The sequence below is a fragment of the Marmota monax genome, unplaced genomic scaffold (genome assembly GCF_021218885.2).
Source record: "Marmota monax isolate L192 unplaced genomic scaffold, Marmota_monax_Labrador192_F-V1.1 WCK01_AAM20220418_F8-fsc00003, whole genome shotgun sequence".
Taxonomy (NCBI): Eukaryota; Metazoa; Chordata; class Mammalia; order Rodentia; family Sciuridae; genus Marmota; species Marmota monax.
In genome coordinates, this window is record NW_026694084.1 from 25,457,526 (window position 1) to 25,472,191 (window position 14,666).

The 14,666-nt window shown below is 36.8% G+C and overlaps 1 protein-coding gene across 20 annotated transcripts in view; it reads right to left on the reverse strand.

Moving 5' to 3' along the window:
- The window catches only part of Enpp2 (ectonucleotide pyrophosphatase/phosphodiesterase 2), a 116,984-nt gene that overhangs the window by 62,476 nt on the left and 39,842 nt on the right, over positions 1-14,666 (reverse strand). For 13 of the 20 annotated variants that reach the window (XM_046464680.1, XM_046464684.2, XM_046464679.1 and 10 more), the window contains exons 2-3: positions 10,961-11,063; positions 1,256-1,411 (exon numbers count right to left, since the gene is read on the reverse strand). In XM_046464680.1, coding sequence (XP_046320636.1) covers positions 1,256-1,411; positions 10,961-11,063 — 259 coding nt within the window. Of the gene's footprint in view, positions 1-1,255; positions 1,412-10,960; positions 11,064-11,283; positions 11,482-14,666 lie in introns of those variants that run through there. The other 7 variants (XM_046464692.2, XM_046464691.1, XM_058585698.1 and 4 more) reach the window with 4 other exon arrangements.

Consider the following 14,666-nt stretch of genomic DNA (forward strand, 5'->3'; position numbering starts at 1 on the left):
AAAATATTGAAGGTACGACAAACATAAAGCAATAATAAAATCCTTAGTGCCAAGCAAACAAAGACTGCTGACTTGAAACAATTTTTGAAGCCAAAGAACTCTCTGGAACATCTGTTCCATCCATACACTCCATTTACAATGATCTCAGCATTTAAGTTTGCAGAGTCACAACTAAGGAACATGGGGAAAGTTCCAAAGGAAGCAACAACGACAAAAAGAGGTGGCTATGTTCTTGGAAAAATATTATGAAAAGAAAGAGTCTAAAATGAAACTCTTCTTATTTTGCAGGGGCTGAGGGGCAAAAATCAGTATGAGTATGGGAGTTGATATTGAGTTTCATATAAACCAAGGGGCTATGGCTTAAGTAAAAGGGAATAGTGTCTCTATTTCTAACAATATCACTGAAAATATAATTAATAACAGAGATTTTTTAGACTTTTTAAAGAATCATCCATGCATAAAAGTCTGAAAATAAGTAATAACTGGTCAAGGGAGCTGTGGAATCCCCTTCTAGGGGTGATAAGAACAGGGTTGGCCACTGTCTTTCTTAGGCTTTGCCTGGAGGCATGATGGTGACCTCATAAAGTATCTTAAAAGTCCATCTGAAATGTTTACTTTTGAAAACAGAACAAGTATGATAGAAAAAGTCCCCAAAGGTGTTTTTTCTCAACTAATGTGCACTCATCTGAGAGCCTGTATATTCTAATGACTGTTCCACCATTCGAGAAATACAAAGAAAACCAGGAAATCTTAGAGAAGATTTGAAGCTACCCAGAGCACAAGACCCCAAATAGAATTCCATAATCAATTTCCATTTGTACAGAAAATAGGGAACGACATCAGGGCAGACCAGCAGTCACTACATAAGATGAAAGAAAACAAATGCTAGAAATAGGGCAGGTAAACAAAAAAAAAAAATTTTTTTTGAACCTAAAACTTTAAGAATGTGCACATTTTGGGCCCATGTACAACGGCAATGAACACAGGAATTTGCAAGAAAAGGCAGAAATGGTGACTATGAACCAAAGCCTATACACAAACACTTTTAAAACCAGCATATGATGACTAATGTGAAGGCCCAGTGTGGGAACAAGTCATTCACACAGGACGTGTTCATCACACGACCAACAGTCATTCAAGAAACAAAACTGAAATCCATAGTTCAGACAGGCCAAAGCAGGGGGCAACTCCAGGGCATCCAACATCAGCCTCTAGGCCATCTACTGGAAAGAGAGAGGACACCTAAGTGACATACCTGTCTTCAAACAGAGCTCATCAAAATCATGACAGCAACTGCTGTAACTCTTACACAAGTTGTCACACCGACAATCAGGAGGTCCAACCTCTTGAAGTTCAAAACATCTTCCCTTGCAAGATCCAGAGGTGTTGGTCCAAGGGGAGTCGGATAGCACTGCAAGGATCAAGAGGTAAAGGCAATGATTTAGGAAGGGGGTCATGACACTGGAAGAATGGCCCTGGGAAGCCATGCAAATGAGAGTTAAACAACCAAAGGAAAACATTTATCAGGGTATCAAACCCATAGAAAAAGTAAAATCTGTTAGCTATTGGTTTCATTATTATTTATTATTACAAATGTGTCAGGTTACTTCCCCAGTAGAAATAAGAATTTGTTTCCCTATTTAATAATGCATTGCTTTTTATAAGAAAAATTAAGCTCAAATATTCTGAAGACAGTCTGAATATATGTGATGGAATAGAAGAAGACTTTTACTATCTCTTCTAACCAAAAAATCTATGTCATAGCCAGTGTTATACAAACATAAACTCCACAATCTCATCTTGTCAAGAACAAACCCTCTTATCATTATTCTCATGTGATAAAATTATAGTCCTAGAAACCTCAAGTCATCTAAATTTGGGGAAAAGAAAGAATTCCATGAGATGAAAATTTCACAAATTCATAATTTACAGGAAATGTAAGTTTAAAAATTAAGCAGTAATTTTATTCACTGTAGTACCTAAAAGATAAAATGTCTAGGAACAAATTTAATAACATGTATAGAACCTACATAAAGAATACTTTAAAACTTTACAAAAAGACATTTCAAAAGGTCTAATTCCATCAAAATTCATACCACCTTAGATGTAAAAATATTATGAAAATATTAATTTTTCCTATATATCCCTAAAGGTTCAATGCAATCACAATAAATATATCAACAGTTCTTAAAACTTGAGAAAATAAAAAAGATGTATGTAAAAAGAAATATATGAAAATAGGAAAACATTGAAGAGGAAAAGTAATTTGGTAACTAGACAGAAAAGTGTATTCTGAAGTTAAATAATTAAAATAGCTTGGTACTAGAAAACAAGTACATCAGTGTTATATATGGTCCCAGGAATAGGAACCATATATAAATGCTAAATATATGAGAATATATTGTATAATAAAATGACATTTAAAACCAGAGAAAGAGAAAAGGATTAATCAGTAAGTTGTGACTGGAGAAAAGTAAGCTGGACCCTCACCCCAGTTAATAAGATAACTAATTTATGGTGAATATAAATATAAACTGATAACTGTTTCTAAGAATGCAAATTTTTGTAAAATAGAATACAATTTAGAAACATCTATCAACATTTTAAAACGTGCATGACTCTTCCAGAAATTTCATTACCTCTCATATATAATTGCAAAAGTTCTCCAAAATACATGCACACACACGAAAAAATGACCATTATTCACTGCTTTTTTTTTTTTTAATGTGCAGGAGGAAGGGTCCCTGAAGTCAACCAAAGGTACTTTATCCATCAAGAAAGAAAGAATCCCTATATTTATAAGTGGAATGTTGCTTGCCCTTAGAAGAGTGAGTCAGATCTGTATAGGCTAATGGAAAATCCACAAAACATATAAACAATTTTTTTTTTAAAGAACAAAGTACCAGTAAATGGATGGAACTGGAGATGATCATGCTAAGTGAAATAAGCCAACCCCCTCCCCCAAAACAAAGGTCAAATGTTCTCTCTGATATGTGGATGCTAACACACAATAAGGGGTGGGGGTAGAAGAATAGAAGTTCATTGGAATACAAAAGGGGAATGAAGGGAAGGGAGTCGGGATGGGAATAGGAAATACAGAATGAATTACACCTAACTTTCCTATGGTCCTTTATAAATATACAACCAGTGACACTCCACATCATGTACAACCACAAGAGTGGGATCCTAATTAGAATAAGTTATACTCCATGTGTGTATAATATGTCAAAATATATTGTATCGTTGTGTATATCTGAAAAGAACAAAGTAGCCTGGCAAGGTGGCACACGCCTGTAATCCCAGTGGCTCAGGAGGCTGAGGAAGAAGGATCTTGAATTCAAAGCCAGCCTCAGCAAAAGCAAGGTGCTATGCAACTCAGTGAGACCCTGTCTCTTAAAAAAAAAAAAAAAAAGAAAAAGAAAAAAGGAAAGAAAATACAACCTAGGGCTGGGGATGTGGCTCAGAGTTCTGTGCCCCTGAGTGCAATCCCCATTACCAAAAAAATAAAAAAAAGAACAAAGTACATAATAGTGTTACAGTATTAAGGATTATGTATTAGATTTTGTGCTAAAAAAGAGAGATAAAGAGAGCATTAAGGACAAGAGATAAGGATGGAAATAACAGAGTCAGAGCTGGAGAGGGGAGACAGAGACAGAGAGGGAGGGAGAGACTGAGAGTAAAGGGATTAAGAAAATGTGCAGGTGTGAATTAACCTTTTTCTTCCCTGTAAGAAACTGTTTACAGGAATTATATCTCTGGAAAATGACTGAGAAAATTAATTTCTGTAATTTGAAATTACTGGCGTTTTACAAATTTGTGGGTAGTTCTCTGGATTTTTTTTTAATCGCTTGATTACTTTCTTCTATATATCACATATGTATATATGCATGTGTGTGTATAAAACATGTCATACAATATATAGTACATGTAAATACATTAACAAGTATTATTTATAACATGCTATTTTTAATTTTATTTCCATGTTTATGAATTTCATTTTTTTAATAATCCACATGTATCACTTTTAAAAATCAAGAAAAAGTGAAGAACAGGAGAAAAGATGTTAAGTGACATTTCCCAGTTCATCCACACCATGTAATTGAACATCCTGCTCATCCCTGAGTCCTTTGTCTTCTTTATAATCAGAACCACCCAGTGCTAACCTTTATGGCATCAGATCAGTTGAACTAAAGCAAACAGATTCACTAGACCATGAAATGTGAAATGCTTTCGCATGGTTGATTCTGTGATGTTGAAATACATACAAACCACATCAGTTCAGTTTAGGAAATAATGTCAGTTTCCACTGCAGTGCCTTACCTCTGGTCTAAAACCCACATTTTTTCTATTGACTTTGGCCAACCTAAGAACAGTGTATGCTGAACCACAGGAAACCATGGCAAGGAGAAGGAATTGAAAAGATGGTCCTATAGTAAAAACAAAGATAAGGAAAAACTTATAGTTGAATATTCCTTTTTTAAGGCTAGTGGTTAGATAGAATCACTGCATTAGCAGCTAATAAATGGTGAGCAGTTCTCACTCCAATGAGCTGCATACAGAAGCCTGCTCAGCTCTGCTGAGCGAGGAGGAGACCTACAGGCATGTCATTCACAGGTTTTTTTGTTTGTTTGTTTGTTTGTTTTTGACCTGCCTTGTCTCCTTTAGGGGTCCCAGAAAGCATTTGAAATTTTCCTGCACTTATGCCAGTCATATTCTCCTTATCTTAATCTATTCCCTATATCTTTTTTACTTTCAAACTATCCGTATAGGCCAGGAGTAGTGGTGCACACCTGTAATCCCAGCAGCTCAGGAGGCTGAGACAGGAGTATCATAAGTTCAAAGCCAGCCTCAGCAATTTAGCAAGGCCCTAAGCAACTCAGCAAAACCCTGTCTCTAAATATAATATCTTAAAAAGGGCTGGGGATGTGGCTCAATGGCTAAGCACCCCTAGGTTCAATCCCTAGTACAAACAAACAAACAAAATCTGTTGCAAATGCTTCGTCATTTTGTGCTCTTTTTTCATGCATAGTATCAAAATGATTTTTACTATTAATCATTCTTTCACTTTGTGCCTTGCTTTGTTTTTCAATATAATTGACTCTCACTCAAGGGTTGACCCTTATCACAGCCCTCCTGACCAAGCTTTAGACTGAAGACAGCTTTGTTAGAGCTGCATTTACATTCATAAAGCAAAGATACATCTCATAAAAAATACTCAAGATTGTGTTATCCACAGCTTCAAACAGGAGTGAATTCCTGAGCCTGTGGGGATTAGGGGATATCTATGCCCAAATTCGCTCGGTGCTGACAGGAATCACAGGGGCAGAAAAATGCAAAGATAGTTTGAGCCATACAAAGCCTCTTCTAACCTTAAGAAATTTGAGCTGCCATTGCTTTTTCAGTAAAAGAGAACAGCAGAGAGTAGGAGAATGTTCACTTTGCCTTTCCAGGTCCTGATGCATCTTGGCTACCTGCTTTCATGACAAGTTTGGGGTCCTATTCATTTTCTAGGAATTCTGTATCTCATCCTCTTCATTCTAGCTTGCTTTTATTTATTTATTTATTTATTTGTGTGTGTGTTTGTTGAATTCCTGGCCCAGGTTCCATGTCTTTCTTCCTACACCAGAGAACAGCTTTGGGGGGACTTTTCTTTTCATTGTGCCCGATTCAACACCAAATGTGGAAAGATTAGTTGATTATACATCTGAGTTTTAAATTCCAAGCCCCCCTTTACTTGACCTAAATCAAGAGAACATGGACCTGAGCACCTTAGTTATTTAGCTCAATGAGAGGATGGCAAAAAAAAAAAAAAAAAAAACCACACAAGGAACCATGAACTTGTGGCCTCCCATGATTTTCCTGAGAGCCCCACAAAAGCTTGAAACTAAAAAAGAAGACAAACTCTATCTAAAGAGCAAGCAAACAAAAAGTACTCAGAAGTATTAAGTTAGAAATACGTAGTAAGGGGGCTGGGATGTGGCTCAAGCGGTAGCGCGCTCGCCTGGCATGCGTGCGGCCCGGGTTCGATCCTCAGCACCACATACAAACAAAGATGTTGTGTCCGCCAAATACTAAAAAATAAATATTAAAAAAATTCTCTCTCTCTCTACCTCTATCTCTCTCACTCTCTCTTTAAAAAAAAAAAAAAAAAAAAAAAAAAAAAAAGAAATACGTAGTAAGTGTGATAGGGCCTTCAAATTAGATCTTAGGAGGCACTTGCCAATATTTTTATGTAATTCAAATTACATTGCTGCCTTTAAAATCATATATTTAAATGATGTTATTTTACTTCAATGATAAAGTCAGTCCTAGAATCATGAATAACAAATGTTACAGAACCTTACAAATATATTTTGTTATTTTTTCAAAAGGACATTGGATTTTAAAATTAAATATATACCTGATATGCATACCAACAGTGCCATACACTCCTTATTTTTCACAGAAGTATAATTTCATGACTTAAAGAAATACCAATATAAATCATAATTTATTATTTCATTCAAAAACCTTTTTTTTAGAATATCCCATCTCACTGTCCACATACACAGAGAGGGTCGGAGAATTCTGGTGTCATTTATTCCACAGATATACAGGAAAAAAAAATAATGAAAATGTATAGCCTCTTGGGAAAAGGCGTAATTGATATAAGAGTCGTGATCAAAATATAAATCCATCCCGGGCACCCCATCATATTTCCCTCGAAATTCTCCCACACAGAAAAATTTTCAAATTTGGGTAATGACCAATAAGGGAGAGAGTCTTTAAATTGAAAACATGAAGCCCAGCCCAAAGTTGGAAGGTTTTTTTCTTTCAAACTTCTTCTAACAGGCTGCTCCTGTTTTCAGACTTTGGGACACTGCTCCCTATCTGTCCCTCCCATTCATTCTGGTTCTCAGCCCAGGTGTTTCCTGAAAGTGAGAAGAAAGCTCTGAATTGGATTTCAAGTTGTGGTTGTGCCTTTTCTCAAAAGCATTAAAACAGAAAGGGTTCCCCCTGGGTTGCCCTGTTTGAAGTAAACCCAGGGAAACCCCAAGGGCAGCATGGATGCCACTCAAGATTCCACTCAGCTCTAGAATTTAATACTGTCTTATGCCTCTTCTGGAGTATCTGATTCATCTTTTTAGGTAATACTTTCTTGTTTTGAAGTTGCTTTTATTTTTCTGATGGTTCTGACTTCACCCTTCAGCAAGCAGCTCTATATACAGGCCTGCTCTCCACCTCTCTGCTTCCTAACATCACTTTCTATAAATACCCACTCATGGGTATCACTGTTTCCTCATCTTCAGAGCTGCTAGGCCAGATTTCATAAGGTTTTTTTTTTTCTTTTTTTTTTTAATATAAATAGGTCCACCTGGGATAATATAAATAGGTGTTTTCAAACACCTGTACTTTCAAAGAATTTATCAATAAAATGTCCTCCTATGGAAGACCTCACAAACTACAAGAAAATAGATTTCTTTGTGATTTAAATCAAAAGTTAAAAACTTAATTAAACGTCTAACCTATTCAGAGAGCCTTAAAGGTAAGGAGTAGCATGAATCTGAATGATTTGCAAATCTGCTAGCAAACAATGAAACATTGTCACCTTAAATCATGGTTTTATTAGCCCTACGAATACATGTAGAAACTGGCCTTACAAGTGAAGATAAATTCAATGTATTATCCTATTTTAATAAGACTTCTAAAATTTTCAAATGAAAATGAACCTTCTCACCCCAATACCATTTCTGTTGTCTCTGTGATTCACAAAAAAAAAAAAAATGTTTTTCCTCATAAAATTATTTATGATACTTTACATTTCATATTTATCCATAAATTTCAGTTGTATATTTTGAAAGTTTCTTGTTAAACCAATGAAAAGGACAATAAATTGGACTGAGCTTTCAGGTTTCTAATAGCCAGGTATTCATGAGCTCACAAGTTTCCCTTTGTCTTTCAAGTATTAAGTTGCATATATTTCAAATATACAGGTGGCTATTCCATTTCCACCTTGGAACTGAAAGAATATGTATGTCATAAGCTTCAATAAAGTAGACTCCCCCATACCATCATAATCCCACACAAATACAGGTGTACATGAGAACATGAACACCTGTGCACACATAAATTCTCTTGCAGTCTTTTTAAAACCAAATCAAGAGATCTGCATTAGATGTTCAGGACAAAGATGTCAAACTGGATTGCAGTTGTTACTCACATTTTCTTTGAAAATTGATACCTGCCATCTTGCTTACCTGAGTGCCCTTTATGTTTACCCAAAAGAATTATAATTTGCTCTGCTCATTTTATACCTTCTAATAAGTCTTTATGTGTCTGGTAAAATAAATTTTATTCCACCCTTACTTCCAATAGATGACTAGTTCCTAACAATAAACCCAGCTAACAAGTATGCTAGTTAATTAATTATAAGTTTGTTTACTCTGCCACAACCTTGAAACCAATGCCTCAGTCCATAGTACAACAGTAAGGGTCTACATGTGTGTAGAACATTCTCCACTGTTGCTGCATAAAAAACAAGAGGCTGCATGCTTTTGAACAGTGGATCTTGCTTTAATCAGTCCAGAGCTAGCCATATATGAATACCCTTTGTGTTCCTTGTGTTTGTTAAAAAAAAAAAAACAACAACTTGAAGCACTAAACTTTGTAGGATTTCTTTGGAATCTTTGAAAATGGGAAAGCAGGAGTGCTTTCCTTCCTGGTGTCTTATCTTACTCCACATATAAAATTTACCCAGTGTTTTCTAATGTGAAGGCTTTACTAACAGAATGATCAATCACATATTATTTGAAAAATGTCCCTTCTAGGCACATGTGGCATTTAAAAAGACATAAAAACTCTGCACTATGCTTTCCCAGTTTCCATCTTTGGTCTTTCCTCTGGAGGAATCAACCACAGCACCTAAACAATAGGTAAGCTACATCAGAAGAAAAATTAAAAATAAAAAGTGTGCAGACCTAACAAAACACTTCAACTCAGACTTAAATTGTATTGTACCTTAAGACAAAGCTTCTCACTCATAGGTGGAAGTTTAACTAATAAATTATTTTAGATGCTATCATAAAGCCTGAAACAATCAGTAATTTAAATTATTTAATAATCAAATGTTTTGTAATGTATTTAAAATTATATAATTTATAGATTATAATGTAGACCATACTACTTTTCCAAAAGTAACATCGATTTGTTAGTTCTTTTAGTTGTTGCTTATAACATTTGGAAATAATTTAACATATACAAAGTATTTTTGAAGATTACTAAAGCCGACCTACATTTTCTAGTGGAGAACACTCAAGACAAGAAAGCAAGATGGAAATCAGGATTTTTTTTTTTTTAATCCAGAAGGAAATTAGAGATCACCCAGGTCAGCTTCTCAGTGGGCAGCTAGGGAAGAGACTTCACACATGACTTGCCCAAGACCTCACTGCCTACTATATGAACAGAGAGTATTAGTCTAAGACTTTTAAGACTATCTCCCAAAAGAGTCAACTTCAAAAATAATGAATATCTTAATTTTATACATGTATTAAGGAACTAGCATTTAATTTCTCAATATCAGTTTTAACCAAAAGTAATATATGAAGAGGAAACAAGAGCAAGAAAGTCCCATTTTGAATGCATTGGAAAGAACCAGCTGTTTGCTGTCAAGTTGCAAGCTGGTCCACGTGACCTTACTAAGGGTTGGATCCCCCTGGCTGTTAGTGGCACTCGAAGAGGCCTTTGAAGAGAGCATTTGCTACCAATAAAAAACAGCATTCTCTTCTAGCCCAGAGACCCTTCACCTCCCTCCCCAACAGAAGACAGCTCCTTCTGTCCATTTGGCTTCCTGGGGCTGCAATTTTTATGATCTATTTTCTCAGTCTTGGCCCAAACCACACCCCACTTCAATTCACTAACCCACTGCTAATATTATTCTTTCAACCTTCTGGCATGACTCAAAAGCAACTTACTTGATGTAAGGAAGATTTAGTATTCCATCAAGGCATGTATCACAACTTGGTTAATAACAAAAGTTCACGCTGGCTAAACAGAGACAGGTGAGAATCTTTCACTGTGGTCAGATCAAGAAATACAGAGAAACACAAAATTTACAGAAAGACAGACAAACACTCTGGGATCTCAGAAAAAGTCAAGAAAATATTGCCCCCTAGAGTACCCATTACTTAAAATGTAATTTTTATTTCTAAAACTATCAGCGGCTCCAATTTCCAGGAAATTAACCAACTCATTGCTTAAGACCTGGTCAGTTAAGTCCCCTCCGGCTGCACAAGGAGCTCCTTCATGAGAATTCCCACTCCGCTGATGGTTCAGCATATTGTAAAAGGAAACTCTTTCACTTTGGTTCGATTAGCTAAGTCAGGGTACACTTTTAAAACTCACCTTTCCTTATGCAAAAGAAAAAACACAATGAGAAAAATCCATCCCATAAGCTCTTTGAAGTACCTCCTCTGTCTTATGTTTTTCCTGTTTGGGGTAAATCTTGATCTTAAAATTTTAAATCTCTAGAGTTTCATAGAGACAGATCACTGCCCTTTTTACTTTCATTCCTCTTTTTCCTGGATCAGAATTATCTGGTAGCAAACACTCTATTTTACATCACATGACAACAAATTGCATTTGTATAACTCCAGTCCTAACCCAACACCTGTTCTCTCACCACATCTGCTTTTGCCTTGGCTATGAAAAAATGTTTTAATTTTATCTCAACATTTATAAATTTCAAAGTACACAGACTTAAAAGTACAGTTGTTATGAAGCAACCATCAATGTGCTCTAAATAAAACCACATTTTTTTCACCTGAATTTACATATATAGCTGGTTTCATCCCAGAGGAATCTAGGACTAAATTAGTTATCCTGCAAGATTACCTTAAAGATGGATTTCTTAAGGACTTTATGTTGATAACTAGTGAATAATATTTTTTAAAAGAACTGAAATGCAAATAGTTGTTACTCTTACCTGTCAGAGGGCCTTCATCCCATCCTTCTGCCCTCTTAATTCGACTTGCCGTGAATCCACAGCAGATATTGACACCAACAGCAAAAGTGAACAAGGATATTACCTAAGGGAATAGAGAGACTGAGTTGTCAAAGACAGCTAGACAGGACTAAATCAAATTACATGAAGCAATTCCAGTCCCTGCAACATCCCCAATCCTACAACTTCCAAAATGCATCCTAAGGTGCTGTCTCAATCTGAACAACAAACAGAAAAACTCAGATTCAAAAGGAACTGGTTCTGAGGAGCAAGCCTTTTCCCCTGCGGTTCCATCCTTCTCCTACCTGGTAAGACTGGAAGGAGCCTCTTCTTGCCATGTCAGGATTCTTGGAAAGCTTTCTGCAGCGTGTTCTCTGCCTACATGGAATGCCCTGCTCCGGGGCTCCGCGTTCAGTCTATTAACTACAAGCAATCCCACCTGGGAAGTTGACAGGCTCATCTGATTTGTCCAGAGCTTGATTTCATCACGGTTTGTTCAAATTGCAGCTCTGAGCACAAGAGGCTTAAAGCATCATCCTCCTTGTCCCCACCCCCTTATCGGTCCCTCCCCTAACACAAACCCTTTCATGTGGTATCCTCTGGCAACGTGAAGATTTCTTATGTAGCTGTGGCCAATAACAGCGCACGTTCGTTTTCCTTCCCTCACAAAAACATGGTTTGTCAAAAAGAAACCAAATGTATTTCATCCGATAAAAATGAAACAGAGCCGCACAGAGCTTTCTACCAGCTTCAAGCTTTTAAGGTTTACAATGTAGTTATTCAGTGTCGACAACCCCGGCTTTATTTTTCTTTTCTTTCCCTTTTTTTTTTTTTTAGAAGGAAAGTTTTACAATTTGTAAGCATAATAACTCTCCCTGTCTTTTCCATTTATTTATTTGCTGGCAGTTTGAAAGACCCTGTCCCTATTACGACATTCTCTGCTACTTCTGATGCCTCTGATATTTCTCACGATGAAATCTCCCGAAATTGCAACTCGCACAAGAGACAGCATTCTTTTCCCCATGTCATTGTTATATTTTAGAGAAGTAACTTTTATCAAAATACTGAGAATGCCAGCTAAGCAGCGTGCAGTCCTCCTGCCCTGTGAGGAAAGACAAAATAACTCCAGGCTCGGTCCATTCCTGCCAAAAGTCAGCTGGCTTTGAGGCATTTGGGAGGTAAGGAGCAGAAAGAAGAGGTGGAGAGGAAAGGGAGGGTAAGCTTTATTAGCAAGTGAATTGAGGATGGAAATCTCAATGGCAGCAAGAATTTAGATTTCAAGAATTGTTTTTCTAGTTATTTTTCACTTCAGTTATCATCTAGCTCCCATCTAGGACCATCTAGTGTCCTCTGAGGCTCTTGTGAGTGTAAAAGTTCCTTTACTGAGCACTTTGGAAATCACAGCACGTTTAGAGGAGAAATTGAGGCCTCTAAATCTGAAAGTTGTTTAAATATTGTGTGCCTTTAAGATTCAAATGAGGGGAGGTTTGTTTGTGGCTTTTCCGGCCAGGCCCAGGGACTGTCTTTTCTAGCACAGTGCATATGCGCATACGTAAACAAACAGGGACTCACAGCTCAACCAATTACTAACGGAGCAGAGCCTCTGTGCAAATAAAACATGATAGCACAAAAGCAAGAACTTGTTTATAGTGGATTGTATAGTAGGCCTGGGTTTCATTATAAATTCTAGAGTTTAGTAACAGCTAATTGAGAATACACTGCCAAACTTTGAGTTGCCTTTCTAGAATTCTTTTAGTTTGCCCTCTTAAAAGAGATGACAGGCTTATGAATTTTTCTATGTAAATCTCTTGCTTTAGTCTGTCTGCCATACTGAATTGATTTAGAGCTGGGTATTTAGCGAGGCTTATAAAAGATGTTAACCCCATGTAATATTTTTCTACTATTTATGTTAAATTTCAAGATGCAAGCCCGTCATTTTAGGGGGAAACTATCAACCAAAAAGGAGAACATCAAGGCCATCCTGTTATTTCACTGTATGCTGCAGTGCTCCCCATGTTCTAAAAACCAAGCCCCCTCTACTCTCCAGCCTCTCCAGGCTTCGCCAGAGTCCAACAACTTGAGCCTCTGTCTGACATTTGATTGCAGAAACCCAGCGAAGGGACAATGACTATTGTCCTTGGGGGAAAAAATGGAGTTCGGAAGCAGAACATCAGCCATTATTTCATTCTATTTTAGACAGGATGACTAGCCGTATGGGAAAGAAAAGCTGGTAAGTATAAAAGCCAAGTTTAGGCATAGTTGACTTCTGCACATCACTTGGTACCATTTCCAAAAGAAGTGAGCTTAGTCCCTCTTGCTGCTAACTATTCTGCTAAATTCACTTTATCTTCTACCGGGTCGTAGAGCGTCAGGAAATTTTTCACACACATACATCATCACCACCTAAGTATTGATAAACAGAACTTTACTAAAAAGATTATCATTATAAATCAACTTCCAGGAAGATGGCCAAAGTCCCTCTGTTGGGCACCAAATCAACTGCACAATCCTATTACCCCCTCATTATGCAAAGCTGAGAAAAAAAAACAAAAAACCTGGGAATGCAAAGTAAGTTAAGAAATTCCACCAAAATGACTGGAATATAGTTCAAAACCTTCTTTTATAAGAAATCCCAATTAAGAAAGTTCACCTGCTGTGGTGTCTAAGATTTTGGTAGAAATTGACACATGGCTGGCTCAGGAAACAAGAAAGAGTAACTTTTTGCGAGACTGAAAAACTAAACTTCCAGCTTGGTTTATTCACCTAGCCACGTTTCAGAGAACACTGCCCCCTGGCAGAAGGAAACCTAGAACTCTAAATACATCTTTCATCAGTCTCAGCCCCTAAAAATCACTCCATGGTTCTCAATCTTTATTAGGCATAACAGCCACCCTGGGGTTTGTTTGAAATGTTGTTTATGCCCTGTTCCCTGAGATTCTGATTCCATGGTCTGCGGGGTGGGGGAGGAGAAAGGGGTGCTTAGGGGCCAGACAAGAATGGAACAATAGGTTATTCTGATGCAAGTCATACAAGGACTACATTTAGAAAAACAGAACATGAGAATAAATTACTCTGAATTAATTTACTTATGCCCTCATATTGAATTGCTTGGCTTAAATCATAATGTAATTTTTAATACATTCACTATTAATTGAACTTTAAGTTTCCATCTCTACAAGACAAGCAAGCTATGGCTGTCCCTCCAGGGGAATCATCTCCAAACTGTAAGCACAGATCAGCATTTTATTTACTTTGCTGATGGTACACAGCAGCAGTGTGTATGTTGCTTAATTGCAATACAGTAGTTGCATTTATACAAATGCACAGTCTATCTTTTCATGAAATAATTCTATGAATCCTTGTTCCCAAGTCCTGATTAAGATAAGAGGGCTTGAGGTGAACAGTGAGATTTGAAAGATATGAAACTGAGTGCTGTTATTCTTGCTTCCCGCAGTAATTATGAAATTGTCATGAAATGATTAAAACTTTATCTACATCCAGTTTCTCACTATGCAGAACTGACATGACTTGACTTGGCTTAACATTATTCCCAGAATAATTATAAGATAATGTATGATGTTAGACAATTACTAACCACATGATTTTCAGAACTATCATTTTGCAATAACTACAGCATGTACACTGTGGAAGTAATAAAACAGCACCACTGAATATTCTTCCTATTCTA